At 50.2% G+C, this 21,988-nt stretch overlaps 1 protein-coding gene across 1 annotated transcript in view; it reads left to right on the top strand.

Moving 5' to 3' along the window:
• PtA15_4A26 (uncharacterized protein) overlaps positions 1 to 21,988 on the top strand; it is a gene marked incomplete at both ends in the record, with an annotated part of 57,792 nt that overhangs the window by 30,498 nt on the left and 5,306 nt on the right. The window contains one exon of the mRNA XM_053168136.1: positions 18,159 to 18,889. Within this exon, the coding sequence (XP_053019133.1) occupies positions 18,159 to 18,889 (731 nt within the window). The remainder of the gene's footprint in view (positions 1 to 18,158; positions 18,890 to 21,988) is intronic.

The raw sequence follows: 21,988 nt of genomic DNA, 5'->3' as shown, positions 1-21,988 counted from the left end.
GGGTCCAAAACCCTTATTTTGAAGGGTTTTTTGCCCTAAGCTTCATAAAAAGAGCTGTCATTGTGTTAAGTTCGGGAAAACCCAAAGTTCATGGTTGACAAACCAGTGACACTTTGGTGAGTGAGAAATAAGAGTTCTGATTCACTGGAGGCAGAAACTCCTAGAACAACTCAGTATAGACTATATACAAGTTGTTAGTGTTATGGATTGAAGCATACTACATAATGGATATAAGCATATCTCAACAACACCAGCCATTGAGAGGAAAACACTAACCTCTCAATGGCCTATAATGGTTGGCCATTGAGAGCAAAGCTCTTTTGTTGATGTGTATACACATCACCCTTGATGGCCCGTCAGTACCAGCCATTGAGAGGAACATAATACACTCTTGATGGCCTAAAATGATTAGCCATCAAGAGGACATGTACACCTTGTACATTGACCCAACTGGTCATCAAGAGCAAAGCGCTGGACTCTTGATGGCCAGTCAGCGCAGGCCATTGAGAGTGTAGTATATTCCTCTCAATGGCTGGTACTGACGGTGTGGTGATTTATATAGGTGAGCGCGGTAGAATGTCCACGCGGGGATAGCGCGGGCGGGGAATGCAAAAAGCCACTCAGGCAGAGTGCATTCCGGTGACATAAGCACTGAGGATGAGGTCAGGAAAGCATGCTAGGAAAGCTTACGGAAAGTCACGCGTGGATTGGAATGTACGGATCACGGATTGCGGATCACGGATTTTGGATTGGGTATTTGGATCGGAGCAGAAAAGACAGGGCTGGACTGCGGCGGGACTACACACGTGGACTGGTAGCAGCGGCGCGTCAGCGGGTGAGCCATGACAGCCAGAGCGGGTTCCACCAGCGGGTGGAACCAGGGTGAAGGCGGTGGCGAGAGAAGGACTGACGGGGGCTAGACAGAGGACGGTGGGAGAGGAGCGGAGTCTGGGAGAGTGACGAGCGGGATAGCGGGCGGAGCTGGAGGACTAGTGCGGGAAAGTGTCAGGTGTGCGGGATCGGGTGGGAACGGTGACATGCGTGGAGGGAAGGATGGGGGTGGCTCAGGGTTTTCTCCTCTCTTTTCCTGATCGGGGGGAATCTTTATCCTATCAACAACTACGGGATTTCACTCATCATTGTACTTAGAACTACGGACGTACGAGAGTTATTGGGAGATTATCTGTGTTCTTATTCTTATTGGAGAGTTACTGCGGATTCTTGCGCTTACGAAGTGCAGAGCTTTATTCACTTGCGGATTATTACGCTATAGATCAGGATCGGTAGAGGAGCGCTGAAGGCTAGCGGAAAGTAGCAGTGCGGAGCTGAGTTACCGACAATCACACAGCCCGGACATCAATATTCTTGAAGAAGGCGGTCAGTGGACATTCTTCACCAGCTAACCGGTCTTCTTTCTCACAAGTGGGGGTCTGGCCGGGAAACCAACTTTGTGTCGTTATCAGATACTCGGGAACTAGACTTGCGCGGAAACGTTGAATGAACCCATTGGAAGGCGTGTTGTGACTGAAGAGAAAAACCCTCGACGTGTCATTGCTCCCGCACTCCACCTCTTGACTCCCCTGGCACTCCAGGTTTGGAGTTTGCACACCCCTCAACACCCCCCCTCAAACTCCACACCTAAGACTAAATACATGATGAGTAAGAAAGAGGAAAGAAAAGTATAACAAGAGGTGGTCATAGATAGAGAAACAAGGATATGGATCTTTTTCTTTTTTTTTTTTTTTTTTTTTTTTGAAGAGAAACTATGGAGAAATGGATAAGTAATCAGAAAAACATGGAAAAGAATATGAAAGAATATGTTGATGATGGAAGAAAGGGAATGGAAAAGAAGTTAGGAAAAAGGGACTTGAGAAATGAGATCTTGATGTTGATGAGCGCCTAAGACTTTTGTGAGGAAGTCTGCCAAGTTTTGTTTGGTTGGTACCCAGTCAATGTCGATCTTGTGTTGTTGGATTGTGTCGTTGGTGAAAAAGAAATTTCTTTCAATGCTTTTGAGACTTGATCTTGAACCATTATCGTCCGCTACAAGAACAGCGGCCTTGTTATCACAAAGTAGTTTGCATTTGGCATTTGGAACTATCGATTGAAGTATGTGAAGGATGAATAACTTGAACTCTACCGCGCCGCCTAACGCAATGAACTCTGCGCCGCAAGTCGACTTTGCGACAGTCTTCTGTCTCCTGGATCCCCAGGCAATGGGACAGCCAAATAGTTTGATGATAAATCCTGAGGTGGATCGTTGAAATTCTCCTCCCCAACTAGCATCTGTCCATGTCGTGAGTATTGTATCGTCGGGTTTGAAGATCAGTTTTTTGTTCCTCGTTGTCTTGATGTATCGCATCAGGTGATGCAATGCGTTCCAGTGTGTGTTGTTTGGTTTTGAGCTGAAACGTGCCAGGTAGTTAACAGAGTACGAGATATCCGGACGGGTACCCAGCGCAAGATAATTGAGGTACCCAATATAAGATTGGAAGTCGGTCGAATTGATGGACTCCGATTCTGATGACACAAGATCTGATGAAATCAATGGTGTCGTGGTGGTGTAATGACGAAAGTTGAATTGTTGATCATATTTCATCAAGACTTGATCCGTCAATAACGGTTGGGACAATGTCAATTTGCCGTCTGACGTTTCAATTTTTAATCCAACTATCTTGTCGGGTTTGTCGAACCATTTTACTCGAAGTGATTTTCCCAGGTTCTCATGTAGTATTTGGACATGAGCAGCGGAGTTACTGAAGACAATTCCATCATTGACATGGATCCATACAATGACTATGTGGCCGCCATTCTGGAATTTATAAAGACATTCTTCTACCTCGTTGCAAGTGAATTCCCATCGTTCTAGAAGTGATTTGAAATGTTTCCACCAGCAGCGGCTGGCTTGCCGGGTGCCGTATAAAGCTTTCTTGAGTCTCAGGACCTTCCCTTTCAAGTGAGGGAACAGTTCTACCGGGGGATCAACGTAGATGAGCTCATCAATTGGACTGTGTACGAAAGCTCCCGTGATGTCGAAAGCGTTAATGGACCATTTGAACTTGATAGCCAATGCAAACAGAAGGCAGAGCAAGGATAGCGATGCCGTTGGTGCAAATGTGAACTTGACGTCGCGACCCAGACGTTGTTTAAATACACGAACTACAAAACGGGCCTTGGGTTTCTCAATTTTTCCATCTGAATTATGTTTCAAATCAAAAACAAACCTAGTGCCGATCGAATATTTCTCGGCACGATCCTCCACCTCCCACGTATCAATGTCCTCGAGTTGTCTCCATTCCGCCAGGCATGCGTTGCGCCAGTATTCGGCTCTGGGCGATGATAATGCTTGTTTGAGGTTATTGGGGATCTCCATATCATGGCTGGTCGGGATTTTCTCGATCATGGTATCTTGATCTTCACAAATCTTCTCTGTTGGGACTTGGCCAAGAATAAGGGCTGACCGAATGTGTTGGTGCGAGATAGGATTGGAAACCAACGGTTTGCCCTGGAAGTCAAGGAATGTAGCACATTCCGAGACGTACGTTTTTGATGTTGATGGATTCCAAAATATCCAGCCTCGGCCATCCGATTGATAGCCAATGAGATGACCGATCCAACCTCGAACGTCAAGCTTCCGTCGTTTTTCTTTTGGAATATGAACTGAAGCACGTGTCCCAAATGGAAAAATTGATGAAGGATGTGGGTCCTTGTCAGACCAGAGTTTCAGTGGAGTCAAATATTTTATTCTTGAGTTGGGTATTCGATTCGCGATCCAGCATGCGCATGTATATGCATAAGACCAGAGGTTTTGAGGGAGTTTAGACTGAAGGAGCATTGTCCGGGCCATGTCGCCCAGAGTTCTGTTCAGACGTTCCGCCTCACCGTTTTGTTTGGGGGTGTACGGAGATGAAAAGATGATTTGAGTGCCGAGTTCCGATGCAGCTGAAGACAAGTTTATTGAGTGGTATTCCTGAGCATTGTTGCATTGTAAAAATTTTGGTGCCAAACCAAATCGATTCTTCAATGTTCAGATGAGAGAAATAAGATGTGGGACAACTTCAGCCCTGGTCTTCATTGGAATGGCGAAGGAATAGGTGGTGTGATGATCTCGAGCGGTAAGGATATAGCGGTTTCCGTGGATGTCCGGATCTAAAGGTCCCAGAACGTCGGAGACCAGGAGAGCGAGCTTGGAATCATGGGGGATTATTTCCGGAATTTTCGCTCAACGCCTCTTGCTTTTGGATGTCCGACAGGATTCACATACAAATGGTGACCAAGACTTGAGATTGAAGGAAGGGACATATAGCTTGAGAAATGATTTTACAACATCATCTGAGACGTGTCCGAGTTTACAGTGCCAGTAATATGACTCGGAGAGTGGTTCTTGAGGAGTGTGGGGAGTCGAATGGGATTGGTCTTGATTAATGGTAGATTGCGATCGAGTCACCGCCTGCACTGTTGGAGATGTCGCAATTATAGAGCCAATGGTCCAGGTTCTGTTTCGGTAAGGGGCAAATATAATACATGAGGGCGAATGAAGAAAAAGATCGTTGTTTTGAGAGAAAGATGGGATGAAACCGGAATCGAGAAGCTGTCCCAAGCTAAGAATGGTTCCCGTCATTTGCCGGCTGTAAAGGACTGCCGGAATCTCCCAGGTCCCATCTCCACTCGATATTTGCAGGTTCCCCCTATGAGTCGCAATCATCGATGCATCATTTGAAGCCAGATTTAGCTTCAATTCTTGTTTGAGCGGGATCATGGAAGAAAAATAAAGGAAAGATCCGCTCACATGAGTGGTTGCCCCAGAGTCCACAACAGCGCCATCAACCCCCGCCCCTCCGTTTGTTGGTCCAGTGATTGATCGAATGTTCGCCAAAGATTGGGGTGCAGGTGGTTGGGCATAACCGGAAGCGGGGCGACCAGATGGGATTGGCGGCGGGAGGTGTGCATCCTCACGTAACACTGGGCAGTTTGAGCGCCAGTGTCCCTCGCCGCCACAATAACCGCACGAGTTGTTCCGTGCCAATAGATGCGGAGGAGGAGCAGGATTACCGCGGCGAATATTGCTGATTGCCGCAATAACGTTGTCACCTGTTGGCATCTTCCGTTGATTTGGCAGAGCTTGATTGTTGTTTGGTCGAGTCGGGGGATGTTGTGAAGGTCTATTTGATCCTGATGGTAGGTGTCATTTGATCTGGTTCCCTCGTGAAATTGGTGGCTGCGGAGCTTGATAAGTGCGGAAGATGGTACCCTGCGCCGAGCCCTGGGTATCAAAACGGGCTGCCTCCCCGTGCGTCGAGTTTATTATTGTTTGTACCTCGCGAGCGGTAGCATCTGTTTTGTTGCCAAGTTGAAGAGAGATCGTTTGATAGAATTGAGAGCGCGTCATCGTCGTTGGTGCTGGGATGATAATCTGGACAAAAAGTGACTCAAGGACTGGGCTCAGCGTGACTCCAACCTTCTTAAGATCAGAGAAGAGTTGGAAGAGATTGTTGAATCTCGTCTGGAGTTGTGCAAGGTCGGCCGGGGGATCAGCAGCCTTGAGTTCAAAAACTTTGTCGAGCAGATCAATCTGGCGAAATCGAAGGGAACCTTGGAAGTTTGTCTGAATTGCTTCAAAGGCCTCGATAGCGTTTGCTGCCGAATCCGCCATTGAAGAAAGTTCATCGTGTACAGTAACCTGGATTAAAAATAACAAAGAAGCAGATTCCTGTGCGGTTAGAACCGGGCGACCGTCCGAAGTATCAAAAAAATTTGTATGTCCAAGTGTTAAACGAATGGTCCGATTCAGGGCTCTTTTCCATTGATTAAAATTTGAACCGTCTGCCAGGAGCATTTCAATTGAATCTTTGTACTTGATCGGTTCTGATAAGAATTTTGCGCGGGGCGTGATCTCAATGGCTCCCGAATTCGAAGAAGACATCGTAGAAAATGAAGCTTGGAAATTGGATAGTTTGAGTTGGGAAAATAAGACGGATAAATCGTCTAGGGTCAAGCTTTGATCTGTAGGTACCCGGGTCCGGACGAGTAGAGGTTTAAAAAGGTGATTTGGTATGTACGGAAAATTGCCGTTGATTTGACTTTTGAGTTTGAACGCGGAGGATGAATGCGTTTCAGAAGAGATAGGGTCCTTGTTTCGCTGTACTTGGGTAGCCGCTGGAGTGTCCAATTCCGGCGGGGGAGACGGTTGTAGTGGAGGAAGAGCAAGTAGAGCTTTGTAGGCTTTCGTCTGCTTTGGCCTTTTTGCTCGAGTTGGAGGGGGTAGAGGTCCTTGAAGTTCAGTTTTGTCTCGACAAGTGTTTACCATTCAATGATCCAGTATCCAAAGAGTGGATCTGATAGGCTAGTGACGGTGCGAGGAGTCGACTCTTAATCTGTTGTGACTGAAGAGAAAAACCCTCGATGTGTCATTGCTCCCGCACTCCACCTCTTGACTCCCCTGGCACTCCAGGTTTGGAGTTTGCACACCCCTCAACAAGGCGAATTCTTTACTCCAGGTGACGAAGAATCTCAGATCAGATCAGGCGGCACGGACAGCAGAGACACAGTAATTGCGGAAAACGGAGAAGGCTCTTCTTCAAGACCAGCCAAAAGACAATCGTGGTTGGGATTAGCGGGAGGACCGAGACTGGGACAGATATCTTTTTCGTTGGCGCGGAGTCAGTTTTCACCTAATCAGTCAATCGCAGCAAGGAGGCGACAGTTGTACCAGCGGAGCACCCTGAACAATCGACCAGCGGTGTCAGCAGGAGGAACAACGAGAGGAACTTACGGAGTTCGACCAGAGGAGACAGAAGACGAGACCATGGAAGAAGCGCTAGGTGGACAACGACCTGCGGCTCCTGCGCCGAGCGGAGCGAAGATACGGCCCAGGGATTATCCGCACCTTAAGTTTTCAGAGGCGGAGGTGGAGCGTTTTATCGACCGGTTCGAAAGAGCGGCTCTGCAAGAAGGTCTGACGGATGCGGATAAAGCGTACCAGGTGGTCAACTTCTTTCCGGAAGGCGAGGACTTGCGGGAAGTGGAGGACATGAAGGGGTTCGAGAGTAAGGATTGGACCAAGCTCAAGGAGGAGATACTTGAGAGGTGGGAAGATCGTGGACCCAGGTATTGGGAGAGTGACTTGGAGAAAGTGGCTTTGGAGCGTGCGGAAAAGGGCGGAGTATGTGTCCTACATTACCAGTTTCGACCAGGTTCTGCGGTATCTGGAGCGGAACGAGATCGTGACGGCCGATATGGGTACAACGAAGCGGATTTTCTTGAAGGGATTCAACCGTACCTTCACTGAGAAGGTGCTTCGGGGACTTAACAAGCAAGGACTGATGGTCAAACCACGACTAGGTGGGCCGAAACTGCTGCCCAGCATGAAGGAGCTGCGCTCCGCTGTCAAGGCGGAACTCGAAGTGTTGGAGCTCATGAACAACAGCCAAGGAGATGCAGTTGTGAGGGCGGAACCGGCTCCGCAGGCGCCGGTGACGGTCAAAGACGTGAGTGACCTGGCGGATACGCTGAAAGAATTGAAGCTGTTCATGCAGAAAGCGGCGCACAAGCAACCAAAGGAACAACAGGCGGTCGTGGCACCAGCAGCCGCTCCCGCGGCTCCTCCGACAGACGGTGCTCCGCAGGCTGGCGGGATGCCGCCGTGGAGGCGAGGACCTCCGGTGTGTGACTACTGCAAGGAAAATAGCCATATGCGGAATCAGTGCGAGTACTTCGAAACGGATTGGGCTGCGGGAAAAGTTTCCTCGTGGGGGCGCGCTTTCTTTTGGCCGGATCGTACGCCAGTGGATGGACCGGTTCCGAGGGACGTGGTGCGGGCCGGGCAACCTTTGGCGAAAGGAAAAGAGGTGGAAGGGAAAGTGAATATTGGGATGTTCAAGGGCATGGTGTGGAAGCCGCCGGCAGTGGCCAGCAGTGTGAAGTACGTGCAAACGGGGGAAGTCTTCTTAGGGAAGCGTTTGGAGAAGATGGATTTGTATCCCGTTCCCGCTCCTAAAGCCAGACTGGAGCCGGTGATCAAGCAGCTTCCGGTAGCTCCGGTGGCGGGGGGCAACAAGAAAAAAGCGGCAGAAGTTGCACGGCGAGCAATGGGCGCGGAGACCACGGTAGCCCTTACCTTGAGGGAGCTGGCGGCAATTTCCCCGGTGATGGCGGACGAGATGATCAGCGTGTTGAAAGAGGCGTCAGGTGAAAGGAAGCCAGTGGCGACGGCTGTCACCACTAACACGGAAACTGCAGAGGTTAAGTGTGCGGAGTTTGGACACTCGCTGGATTCAATTCCTGTTCTACCATCTACGGCCGTGTCCTGTCCACTGGGATACGTGAGTATGAGGGTAGGAAACGTCACAAAATGGGCTATGATTGACACAGGGTCCATGATCAACATTCTCCCGGCGGGTTTGGCGTCGGAGGCTAACTTGGTGCTGCGGAAGACTCACATAAAAATCCGCATGATGGGTGGGTTTACTTGTGAAGTGGACGGGGTAGCAGAGGCGGAGACCGTGGAGGTGGCGAGAGTGGTCAAGAAGTTATTGTTCTTGGTGACTAGGTCTCACGAGATCATCCTTGGTTGACCAGCGCTCTTTGCCTTTTGAGCGCAGCTGCGTTTCTGTCCCGCAAGGCAAGAGGAAGTGATGCGGGTGGAAGGGACTCACGGGAAGCAGTACGAGACAATCATCTGCCAGCCTCAAAGCGGAGATTGGGTGACGGAGGTGGGCGATGGGACACTGCACCACTGTGCGGAGCCTCCCGCGGAGGATTTTTAGTTGCCGGCCAAGCTATCCGGGCGGAGGAGGCTTTGACTCAGCCTGGACGGTCAACATTTAAGAAGCGGGAGGGTATTGGCAAAGGCACGGCGAGGCAGTTCAATACCAAAGTGAGCTTTCCATTGTGTGCATCTCTGAGTGTGGAAGGATCAAAGCACTACCACAGCGCCACTGTGGTGAGCCGTTACTCTGCGACAGGGACAAGTGACGAGTGGAAAGCGGGAAGGGACGAGAGCGGAAAAATTGGTGCGGAAATCGGGAGCTGCGCGGCGGAGGCAAGCAGTGTACAAGTAAGTCCTCCCAAGTATGCACTTCTGAGTTGGCTTTCTACGAAACCCTACCATTGTGCCATGGTTGTGAGCAAAATGAGACGTCCGCGCAGGGGTTTGATTGTGGCCAGGACGATCGGCGCGGCGGTGAAGCAAGAATGGGCTGAGTCAACGGGGGGAGGTATAAACCGGTGGCAAAGAAGGTGCGGCCGCGGAATTTGGCGATGCTGCAGGAGCTCAACCCGCCATTGAGGGAGATCAAGTGGAGCCGGGATCCGTTCAAAACACCTCTGCATCGGGTTCCGCCAAGGTTCAAGCCGACGAAGCGGATTACGACGGAACAGATGGCCACCCAAATGGCTCCACAAGGAGGAGTTCCACTTATTGGCCAAAGCCATCACGTTGCGGGAGAAGGCGTTGTCATTCGGACCGGAAGATCGGGGCTTACTCAAGCGGAGTATTGGGGATCCTTATTGAATCCCCACGGTTCTGCATGAGCCATGGCAGATACGGCCCATCCCTATACCAGCGGCGATTTGGGGAGAGATGACGGAGCTGGTGCGGGAACGGTTGGGGACGGGGTTGTATGAGCAATCATGCTCCAGCTATTCTAGTCCAATCTTTGCGGTAATTAAGCAGGACAAGAAGAGTCTGCGGATCGTGCACGACTTGCAACGGCTTAATTTGGTCACTATATGGGACGCTGGGTTGCCGCCACGCATAGAGGAGTTCATTGACACTATGGCGGGGCGGGTTTGCTATGGTCTGGTGGACGTAATGGGCGGATATGACCAGCGGGAATTGCATACGGAGTCAAGGCCGCTGACGGCGTTTGAGACGCAATTGGGGCGCTTGCAGCTTACTCGGCTTCCGCAGGGGGCTACAAATTCGGTGGCGGTGTATCAGGCGCAGATGTCCTGAATCCTTCAGGATGAGTTACCTCATACGGCGCAGATATTTATCGACGATGCGGCCGTGAAAGGACCGAGGAGTGACTACGGAGGAGCAACTTTGGCGGAGAATCCTAATATTCGTCGGTTTATCTGGGAATACGCGGTGGCCCTGGAGTGGGTTTTGTTTTGGATCAAGGAAGCGGGCCTTACGGTTTCAGGAAAGAAGTTTGCGGTTTGTGTACTGGCGCTGGAGGTCCTAGGGCACGAGGTGTGTAAAGACGGACGGCAGGTCGCGGAACCTAAGCGGAACAAGATACTGGATTGGCCGAAACCACGCACGGCGTCGCATATCCTGCAGTTCCTCGGGTTATGTAGTTTCGTGCGCATGTTTATCGAGAGGTTTGCGGAAATTGTGAGTCCGATGCGGAGATTGACACGCAAGAATGCGGAGTGGAAGTGGACCCAAGAGTGTGATGAGGCGTTCGCAATACTGAAGGACATAGTAGGTCAAAAGATCTTGTTAAAGGAACTCGACTACGATAACGGCGGAATTCGTTTGGCAGTGGACTCAAGTGAGTTTGGTGCGGGCGGAGTACTCACCCAGGAAGAGGACGGGAAGGATCAGCCCGTGCTGTATGAATCAGTGACGTTTACAGATGTGGAGTCGCGGTATTCTCAGCCGAAGTTGGAGCTGTGCGGAGTGGCAAAAATCATGCAGAGATTGCAACACATACTGTGGGGCGTCTATTTCGAATTACTGGTCGATGCGGAGGCGTTGGTGCGGATGATCAACTGTCCGTCGTTGCCTAATGCCCCTATGACGCGGTGGGTGGCATTCTTGCAGCTGTTTTATTTTGAAGTGGTGCACGTGTCGGGCAAGGCGTTCACGTTGCCGGACGCGCTTTCCCGCATTCCCCTGGGTGACAATGAGGATCAATTCGCATTGGCGGAACAGCTGGACGTGGAGCGGCGGATTCTTGATGTGCGAATGGCGAAGGATGCGGCCGTGAAGGGGGGCGGAGGCTTGCCAGTGACTCAGACGCCAAGGTAAGAGTACTTGGTGGTGTTCCTGACGACTCTTTGCTATCCTTCGGGAATTGGGCCGACAGTTCAGCGCTGGATCAAGCGTAAAGCGGCGAACTTCTTCGTGCATGAGGGTCAACTATGGCGTCGGAGCGCACCGGTGCACTTGGTAGTAGTGACGCGGCGCATTGATCAGGAAGCTGTCCTGCAGAGTTTGCACAAGGAGCTGGGTCATCAAGGCAAAGCAGAAACTAGACGGCGAGTGCAGTCGCAGTTTTGGTGGCCGGGTGTTACGAGGAGTGTGCGGAGTTGCGAGCAATGCCAGAGGCGTAGTCAGCGTCTGCCTAAAGAAATAGGGAAGCCTACGGAAACGGACACGCTATTCAGTAGGATATCTATGGATGCGGTGCACATTAAGGCAGGGAAATTCAAGTACCTGATTGTAGCGCAAGATGATCTTTCCGGTTGGGTGGAGGCGCGACCTCTGGTTAATCTTACGGCGGCAAAAATCAAGCAGTTTTTGGAAGAGGACCGGTTTGCGCGGTTTGGGAGTGTGCGACTTATCACGGTGGACAGCGGTGCGGAATTTCGTGGCGGCTTGCGGAAATTGGTGGAGTCGTGTGGCGCTAAGTTCGGTAAAGTGACGGAGTACTACCCAGAAGGTGCGGGAATGATTGAGCGTGGCCATCAGCCAATCAAGAGCGCTCTGGTGAAACTGTGTGGCAAGGACGGTAAGAAGTGGCAGCAGTATCTGCCTGCTGTTTTGTTCGCCGATCGGATTTCCACTAAGCGGACGACAGGGTATTCGCCGTACAAGATGTTGTTTGGGTGTCAGCTGGTCTTGCCGGTAGATATAGAGATGTTCACGTATCTGGCGGTAGACTGGTGGAAAGTTAAATCGGCGGACGACTTGCTTTTGGCGCAATCGGAGCAGCTGTTGCGGCGGGATTCAGTTATCGCGAAGGCGGCGATGCGCCTTAAGGAGAGTCGTGCAAAGGCGGTCCGGTATTGGGACCGTCGGTGTTCTCATCGCTTGCGGGATTCTCTCTGCAAGGGGGAATTGGTTCTCCTTTACAATTGTAGCCTTGAGTCTCAGTGGGGTAAGCTGTTTGCTAACCAATGGAATGGTCCTTATCGCATTGTGTCTCAATTTCCTGGGGGAAGTTACGAGCTAGAGGAACTGGACGGGACGCTTCTGAAGCGGCGGGCGGCGGCGACGCATGTCAAGCGGTTTTATGCACGGGGTTCTACGGATTTCGACCAGACCGCGGAATCTGATGATTCTGAGGAGGAGGTTCGGGTCCCTGAGGAAGTCTTGTCTTCAGCGAGCTCAGATGGTGCGGAGGACACGGATGCGGCATCTAGCAATGAGGATTCTGGTTTGGAAGCGGTGTCGGAAGAGGACGGTGCGGATCAGGCACATCCGCCATTGCGACGGAGTCGGCATTTGCGGACCGCTGGGGACAGCGGTAAAAAGGCTGGGGCGGGGAAAGCCGTGGCAGGCAAAAGCCACAAGTGATCATTGGTGAGGGGGTGCGCTATCTGGTCTACAGCCAGGTTACATAGCCACCCCAGAATGTTTGTTATTGTATAGAGTTCGGTTTCAGTTTTGTTATACGTTTCACTGGCTTGTTGTCTATCTGTATTTCTAGGTGCGGGGTACGGGGATTTTTGTGCGGAAAAATCCTTCTGGGGCGGACCAGGTACCTTGCGGAATTTTTTGCTCATGGATTGCGGTTTCTTTCTGGATTGTGTTACGGTAAAAGGGTGGTGGATAAAAAAAAAAAAAAAAAAAGAAGGATAAAAATGGAAAACGTAGTGCGGGTACTAAAGTGGTTCTCATTCTGGGGCGGTCCAGGCACTTATAAAAAAAATATTTTTCCGGGATGGCGGACCTTTTTGCTCACTTTGCTGTGGATTCTCAGTAGTTTTCTCCCTCTAGGTGGAAATTATCCGGGTGCGGAGCTCAGGATGCGCGTGTATTTTGAGCATTGTTTCCGCAGGATAGGACTATATACAAGGGGGGAGACAACAACAGAGAAGGAGAAGAGAAAGCGGAAAAAGGGAAGCTAGGGAAGTCGGGAGTCAGAGGAGCGGCGGGTACGCTCCGTACGAATGTGCTCCGCAGAGATAGGAGCGTCATAGTCCGCGGTGGTAGGTTGTGCGGGGTGCGGTTTGTTCTGTAGCGCGTCTTCCATGTTCTGTCGAGCTCGGAGAGTACGTTTGTCGGCGGGAACGACAATGGCTAGCTCGAGTTGTTCGACGAGCTGGTTGATACCGACGAGGAAGAATGCGTACCTTCGGCGGCGTTGTGCGGGCGTTATCGCGGAGATGTGAAGTAGGGCGCGGTACATATCGCGGAAGGCGCCTACGAAGTCGAGTACGGCGGCGGCGGGGAACACGGCTTGCTCCCAGAGGGGGTTGTCAGGGAAGGTGTCGCGTAGGTCGCGGGAGATTTCCGCGAGTTGGCGATTTAGAAACCCAGCTTTGGTGTCCGCGGCAGGCTCGGCAGGCGGCGGTAGATGGATAGGTACCGACAAGGCTCGAGGGCGTGGAGTCAGAGAGTCACGAGACGCGGCTGGCGGGGCAAGGAGTCGAGGTGCCCTTTGAGTGGTATTGGCCGGCGGAGAAGGCGGGTCCGTGGACTCCAACGTGTGGATCGAGGCGGCGCGGGCGGTTCTGGCTTGGGGGATCTCGGCGTGCGGAACGGACTGCGGGGCACTGGGCGGTGAGCCGGAAGGGGTATGGGACGGGTCTTCAGGTGCCATCTCGGTGTCCTTTGCTGGGGTCGCTGGAGCGAAAAAAAAAAAAAAGTGGTCAATGGTTAGCGGTGACGCGACAAGCAGACACCACGGGAGATATTTTCCCACTCCCCAGGGAGTGCCTTACCATAACTTTTTTCCATAACTGTGCTGGAGGCCTTTGGTAAAGCAATATTGAATAGGTATGAACAAGACTGGAAGTCAGTGTGGAAATCAGTTGGAAATCATCCTGAAATAAACCATAACTTGCCAAAAAAACATCCAGAACTCATCTATAATTCATCCAGAACTCATCCAGAATATAGTCCTTTCTTGGCTCCATGACCAGTGTGTCCTTTCCATGGAGATGTGAAAGGCCCAGCCTGTGATTTTTTCCCCCTCATGTACTCGCGTACATCAGGGGGACAATTGGTGTCTCAAAACAAATTTTTTACTTTTCATGTGGCTGTGAAAGGCCCATCCTGTGATATTTCCACCTCAATGTACGCGCGTACATCAGGGTGACTATTAGAAAAGTGCAAAAAGGTTAACTTGCATGTGCACATGTGAATTTTGAAAAGCAAAAAAATTCAAAATTCACTAGATCATTTTCGTGAGGAGGACAGGATATATGGCCAAAGTGAATTGGCACCGCAATCCAACCTTGACTTAACTCAGACTTTCACCCTATTAAAACAGTTTTTTGTCATTTTTATCAGCCAAATTCAAATTAATTCCCGCATTTCCAAGAAAATGGGTTTCAATTTCAATGACTGCAACATTACCACATTCCAAAAATCTAAACCCAATAATACCAAGTCAACTTTTAGTTTAATTTTGTACATGATCAGGGCATATAATGTGAATTACAAGAAACCCATTTTTTTGGAGGAATTACCTTTGAGAATGGGAATTTTGCTTTGCTATCCTTAAAAATCAGTAAACAGGAGCAATTGATGAGTTGGAATTTGGTGAAATATCATTTCATCATATTTCTTCCTGCAGTTGTACATAGAAAACAAAAGAATTCTACACAACATTGTGTTGACTTCCAAATCGATTGTGACTGACTTTTCACTAACTTCTCCATCCAATTTACTATTTTGGGGATGAGTTACTAATCCACATCAGGCTCACATCCAACCAAAACTCATGACATAAAATTCAGCTCTGGCACTCCCTGGGGAGTGGGAACATATCTCCCCTGGTGAGAAGCGGAAAGATTACCTACCGGGAGCCTGGGGAAACGTGGGCTCTGGAGAAAGAACAATCGGAGTTGGGTCACGCGGACGAGCGGAAAAACGAGCTGCGAGACCTAGAATCGGCGGACCAGCTGGGCATGGACGCTTAGAGAACCAATCCGTAGAATCCGCCAAGGGGCGCTTCGAACCAGTAGTTGGAGAAGGCCTGGCAGCCAATGAAGGTCCAGTGGCAGGGGTCAATGTGGGTTCTTGAGGATGTTTGAGACGCTTGTCGACTAAAGGTCTGTTGACGCCGTGTTTACGGGCCCACACCTGGGCTTGTTGGACGTATTCTTTGGCGCTTGAGCAGTTGGCACGATTGGGTGGCGGCGTCATAAGGTCTTCACCGTGTGCGGAGGGCGACTTGGTGCGGGAACTGACCGAGATAACAGACGGGGAACGTTCCGCACGAGAGCTTTGGGATCCAGACGGCGGTGGACGGTTTTGCGATTCGCGGTTTCTGCGGGAGCTGTGGGATTTGGGAGTGAAGGCGGAGCAGCAGCATTTTGAATCTCTACAGTTGTTACACGCACGACCAGTGCGGGAGTAGACGCAGGTTAGTCCGAGTCGAGTGCAGTGATTGCAAGCTACCATACTGAACGGGAGGATGATGTTGTATGGGCATGTGTGACGAGTGTGGGAGCCGGCGAATGGGTGGGAAGATCCTGGGGGCAGGACTTCAAAACTGGGGCGGATGTGGTGATTTATATAGGCGAGCGCGGTAGAATGTCCACGCGGGGATAGCGCGGGCGGGGAATGCACAAAGCCGCTCAGGCAGAGTGCATTCCGGTGACATAAGCACTGAGGATGAGGTCAGGAAAGCACGCTAGGAAAGCTTACAGAAAGTCACGCGCGGATTGGAATGCACGGATTGCGGATTGCGGATTGCGGATTTTGGATTGGGTATTCGGATTGGAGCGGAAAAGACAGGGCTGGACTGCGGCGGGACTACACACGTGGACTGGTAGCAGCGGCGCGTCAGCGGTTGAGCCATGACAGCCAGAGTGGGTTCCACCAGCGGGTGGAACCGGGGTGAAGGTGGTGGCGAGAGAACGACTGACGGGGGCTAGACAGAGGATGGTGGGAAGACAAGCGTCGGAGAGGAGCGGAGTCTGGGAGAGTGACAAGCGGGATAGCGGGCGGAGCTGGAGGACTAGTGCAGGAAAGTGTCAGGTGTGCGGGATCGGGTGGGAACGGTGACATGCGTGGAGGGAAGGATGGGGGTGGCTCAGGGTTTTCTCCTCTCTTTTCCTGATTGGGGGGAATCTTTATCCTATCAACAACTACGGGATTTCACTCATCATTGTACTTACAACTACGGACGTACAAGAGTTATTGGGAGATTATCTGTGTTCTTATTCTTATTGGAGAGTTACTGCGGATTCTTGCGCTTACGAAGTGCGGAGCTTTATTCACTTGCGGATTATTACGCTATAGATTAGGATCGGTAGAGGAGCGCTGAAGGCTAGCAGAAAGTAGCAGTTTGGAGCCGAGTTACCAACAATCACACAGCCCGGACATCAATATTCTTGAAGAAGGTGGTCAGCGGACATTCTTCACCAGCTAACCAGTCTTCTTTCTCACAACGGACCATTGAGCGGGGTATATTGTATTTCCTCTTGATGGTCAATCATTTCAGGCCATTGAGAGTGTATTTTGTTCCTCTCAATGGCCGGTACTGACGGGCCATCAAGGGTGATGTGTATACACATCAACAAGAGCGTTTTGCTCTTGATGGCCGGCCAGTACGGGCCATTGAGAGCTTAGTGTTTTGTCTTGATGGCCGGTGTACTGACAGGTCACCAAGGGGTATGTGTATCACCTTTCAATGGCCGGAGGTGTGTATGTCCCCTCGGTGACCGGTTAGCACCAGCCATTGAGGGGGTTGTGCATTTAAATTTCCACTTGCACCTGCCACTGAGAATGGCAGGTGACGACACACCCGGGGTGCAAGTTTGATTTGGAATCTGGATTACGTCAGCGCGACGAAATCCGGTTTACGTCACCCATTTGCTGGTGGTGTGGGCAAGGCTGGTCTTCCTCCCTCATGGAAGTGCAGTCAGTCATATTTCCTCCCTCCTTGAAGTGCAGTGATGTGCTGGGTTTGACCCCGGTGGCAAGTAAAATTTTTGTGAACTGCTCACCGGATGCCAACCGTGGCGCCCACGGTGGGCCAACATGAGGGATTTGCCAACTGTGTGCCCCGCACGTGGGAATCACATGGGAAGTTGCGCCGACCGCGGGTGGCGATCACTCCCGCTCTGGGTGACACCAAAACTTCAGGGTGGGGTCGCGGGGGTCGTCTCCACATCGCGTCCGATGTCAAACCGCGGTTGGGGGCGCTCCGTGGTGTATACATATACGCCCAACAGGTCACGGGATGACTTTTGCCTCGGGTATGCTTACAGTGGAGCTATGGCATGCCTCTAACTTAACACAAGTCCCCCACTTCGGAGGGCCCTGGTACAGCCTGGGCTGGCGCAAAGCAAGCCTCCAAAGGAGGGACTTGGGACTATATATATAACAAAAATAGCGAACCTGAGATGACAATGTTTGAATCCTGTAAGAACAATGACAACGACTTCTCCGACAAGACAGCAACACACCTAGAAAAACAATAATGTAGGAAAAAGAACAAAGATAGACGAAAATAAGTGATTGATTAGATTGGTATTATATATACATTCATAAGATAGAAAAGATGTGAAATAGCATACCTGCGATCACGCAGGGATTATTTGATTTGAGTTTTGTTTTTGGTGATTATGAGGGACGCGCGCAAGAGGTTTTTATGTCTAGATTTAACGGAAAGGATAGGAGGATAAACAAAGGATGGGAGAAAGAAAAAGGGGTGGATAAAGTTCGGATTAGTTTTGATTTGTTTGATGTGCGGATAACGTTAGTGATTGTTGATGTGCTTACTAGTCTCTTCCTCACAAGTATGATGATGTAAACGCGTGAGGAAAAGACCAGCAAGGTTGTGTGCGCATGAGTCGTTTTTGATGTGGAGTGAAAATCGAGGTTAGGTTTGCGACCAGTACTTTTTCTTGGATGACTCGCTTTGATAGTTGCTGCGTATTCATAATGAGGTGTGGGGCTTATTCATAATCTAACAAAGGCAATCGTACCTCTCTTGGCTTACTACTACAAATCACATAACTTGAAAAAGTGGAAATCTCTGTTTAAACACGAAGGCAGGTACTTAGCCCACCTATCAAAACTTCAGACTCCGGCTTACGCCAGTAAAAGCGGACAGCTCGGAGTCGAAAAGCCATACGTGGATGTCTTGAACCTGCTCCCGTGGAAAGACAGAGGCGTTGAAGATAAATACTACTCCCAATACAGATCGAGCACGCTCACGTCACTGAGTACTCAAATGGATTATTGGATCAGACCGTTTAGTAGTGAGAGCCCAGCCAAAGCGGATAACATACTATTGGCCGCACTCGCACAGCTCGCACCCAGAAAAGCAAAAGAACTCAAAACCGACTCCGAGCCACTCAAATTAGTGCAAAACCGATTCGACCCAGAGCTGAACAAGTCCTTGAGCCCCTACTTAAACCAGTTCTTATCCCAGACAAGTAATTTGGACGGGGTAATATCCTTGGTGAGCAGGCTCTGGGAGTTCAATGCCAGATTGCTTGAAGGACTTGGTTATCAAGCCGGAGACCCTGAATACCTGGAAGAGCACAACCACATCCAAAATGCAATGTTTGAGATTCTTAACAAACCTAGATCACATCAAGAAACAGAAGAGAAGCCTAGATCACATCAAGAAGAAGAAGAGGATGCGATTGCCGATTTGATTTTCGATCCACTCAAGAACGACGCTTTTCAAAAGACATACAAACCTTCTTATGAACCCTCCATACGTGTATCCATGTATCAAATGAAAATGACCGAGTCGGTCGTTCAAATGTTACGTTACCATTACAAGAAGAAAAACATAGTGAAATGGTATAACATTTTTGAAGATGAGGCGGGTTATTTGCTTGCTCTTGAGAAAATTGCGAGGAGGATCCGGAGTCGAGACACCAATTGGTACCTCCGTCACAAGGGCAAAAACAGGGGCTTCGAGGCAATAAGAGCAACTCACCTGTTACCCTGGGAGAATCCCATGCATGTGAATAGTTCTCAAAGAACGCGCATAATGAATCTGTTCAGAAGAAGGGGGAATCAACAATGATGGATTTTTATTGTAGCCATATTTTGAATTGTTAGAGATGGCCAGCTGCATTTCTTTCCTCAGAACTGATTGAAGCTAAAAATATCCTCAACCGCATCCGTCTCACACTGTATGCGACCTAGCAGTGGAACTGCCAATTTTCACGATTATTCGGTACATATTATGGCTTCATTGATTTTCCTTATCACTGGAATGGTATATATAAATACATATATAAGTATATTAGGGGGTTTCACATTAGCCTGATTTTGAAATCAGTCAAAAACTCTTGTTAAAAATTGATGGCTGCTCATGCAGGTCTATGCAAGGATACTCTAGAAAATAAATAGAGTTCTCAGCAAGACCTCCCCTTTACAGGCCTTGCTGAAGGGAATGCTTATGCAGTATTTTTTTTAAGTTTATGCAGCACCAGGAAAATATAATAGTCAGTTGATGACAAGTGACATTACACCAGCTCAAGCCAGCTAACCACCATCTATCCAATATCTATCCACTATCTACCCCAATCTCCAACCATCTCCTCAACTTCCAGAATTTACCAAGGAGGTCCTGTTCAGTTTTTGATGAGCCCAACTGATCCTCAGTTCTGTCCAGCTGATACTCAGCTTTGGTACCCAGCTCATACTCAGCTTTTCTGCCCAGCTCATACTCAGCTTTTTCACGCAGCTCACTCTCAGAATTGGGATAAAGCCTTTTGATCAGTCCTTTCCCAGGTGATGCTCAGCTTTTTACTAGTTCTGGCACAGCTGATGCTCAGCTTTGTACCAGTCCTTGCTCAGCCTTCTCCTAGTCCTGTCCCAGCTGATGCTCAGCTTGCTGAGTATCAGCTGAGCCAGGCCAGGGAAAAAGATAGGAATCAGCTTGGACAGGATAAGAGCTGAAAATCAGCTAGGCTAGGGCCAAAGATGAGCATCAGCTGAGCCACAGTCAAGGCTGAGCATCAACTGTGCCAGGGTCAAAGATGCTCATCAGGTGGCCAGTTCCAAAGCTGAGCATCAGCTGGGCCAGGGGAAAAACTGAGCATCAGCTGAGCCAGGTTAAAAGCTGAGCATCAGCTGGGCCAGGGCCAAAGCTGAGCATCAGCTGGGCCAGGGCCAAATCTGAGCATCAGCTGGGCCAGGGCCAAAGCTGAGCATCAGCTGGGCCAGGGCCAAAGCTGAGCATCAGCTGGGCCAGGGCCAAAGCTGAGCATCAGCTGGGCCAGGGCCAAAGCTGAGCATCAGCTGGGCCAGGGCCAAAGCTGAGCATCAGCTGGGCCAGGGCCAAAGCTGAGCATCAGCTGGGCCAGGGCCAAAGCTGAGCATCAGCTGGGCCAGGGCCAAAGCTGAGCATCAGCTGGGCCAGGGCCAAAGCTGAGCATCAGCTGGGCCAGGGCCAAAGCTGAGCATCAGCTGGGCCAGGGCCAAAGCTGAGCATCAGCTGGGCCAGGGCCAAAGCTGAGCATCAGCTGGGCCAGGGCCAAAGCTGAGCATCAGCTGGGCCAGGGCCAAAGCTGAGCATCAGCTGGGCCAGGGCCAAAGCTGAGCATCAGCTGGGCCAGGGCCAAAGCTGAGCATCAGCTGGGCCAGGGCCAAAGCTGAGCATCAGCTGGGCCAGGGCCAAAGCTGAGCATCAGCTGGGCCAGGGCCAAAGCTGAGCATCAGCTGGGCCAGGGCCAAAGCTGAGCATCAGCTGGGCCAGGGCCAAAGCTGAGCATCAGCTGGGCCAGGGCCAAAGCTGAGCATCAGCTGGGCCAGGGCCAAAGCTGAGCATCAGCTGGGCCAGGGCCAAAGCTGAGCATCATCTGGTTTTTTCACATTGAGTGCTTTGATCCTGACACCTATCATGTGAGCCCCGGATGTGCTGGTGGAGAGGAGCAGCATTGGAGCAGTGTTGGAGCTGAAAACAAAGCTGTGTCATGTCACTTGCCATCAAGTGACTACTTCTTTTCCCTGGTGCAGGAAGCGTGCATGAGATTTGAAACCATCCATGACAAGCAGCCCAAATAAGGCAAACGTGAACCCCCCTAATAGGACGGTTCACGTAGGGATTTTTTGACCCTGCTGATGTTATAAATCAGCAAGCCTTCCCAGCCAAACTGGCTGGGACCGTGGGATAAACTTTATTTTGGTCTTGCTGATTTTGGCCCTACGTGAACCATCCTAATAGGGGGGTTCACAATTGAAATTTGTAAAACTTTAGGACCCATTTTAACCTGTTTATCAACATATTTTTAAAAAGTTGATCAATTGCACTGATTGCTACTGATTGATCAGTCACACCTTCTTCTGGACATCTTGCCAAAATTTTAAAATTATGTTCATAAAGGCCTTAAGGGCCTGTACCATAGCGGCTCAAAAAGCTATTTTTCAGCCGGAAAACGACTTTCCTCATGGAAAACAGTTTCCCTTCAAAAACGTGTACCACAGCACCTGTTTCTGGGGGAAATCAGAACTCGTTTTTTGCTCAAAACAATCAATTTCCAGAAACAGGTCTAACCCTGTTTCTCATGTGTGTTTTCCTTTTGCTAAGCCCCCTCCAACCAAGACACTGGGGCCTCTCTTGGCCAATGCAACATGTGTATTGGTCTCTCTCTCATCTCGGACCAATGCAACATATGTATTAGTCCATCTCTCACCTCGGACCTGTGAGACTTCACATCTAGGTGAAAGGCCGCAGACCCATAAATTGGGAAAGCGGCCGGGATCCCCAACAGCTGCGGCAACTGGTAAGCAAAGCGAACCAGTTCCGCAGTCCAAATCTGGTTCCGCGGAGTTGAAAAAACTGACTCATCACTTGATGTATGCAGACTCGGCTCCAACAATCAGCAAAATTAGGCTCGTGGAAAATCCCGGCCCCAAGTCACTGAAAACTAGGATATCAACTACCAC

The sequence above is a fragment of the Puccinia triticina genome, chromosome 4A (assembly GCF_026914185.1).
Source record: "Puccinia triticina chromosome 4A, complete sequence".
In the NCBI taxonomy this organism is placed as follows: domain Eukaryota; kingdom Fungi; phylum Basidiomycota; class Pucciniomycetes; order Pucciniales; family Pucciniaceae; genus Puccinia; species Puccinia triticina.
The sequence above is the reverse complement of the archived record's forward strand: the minus strand, read 5'-3'. Positions and strand labels throughout refer to the sequence as shown.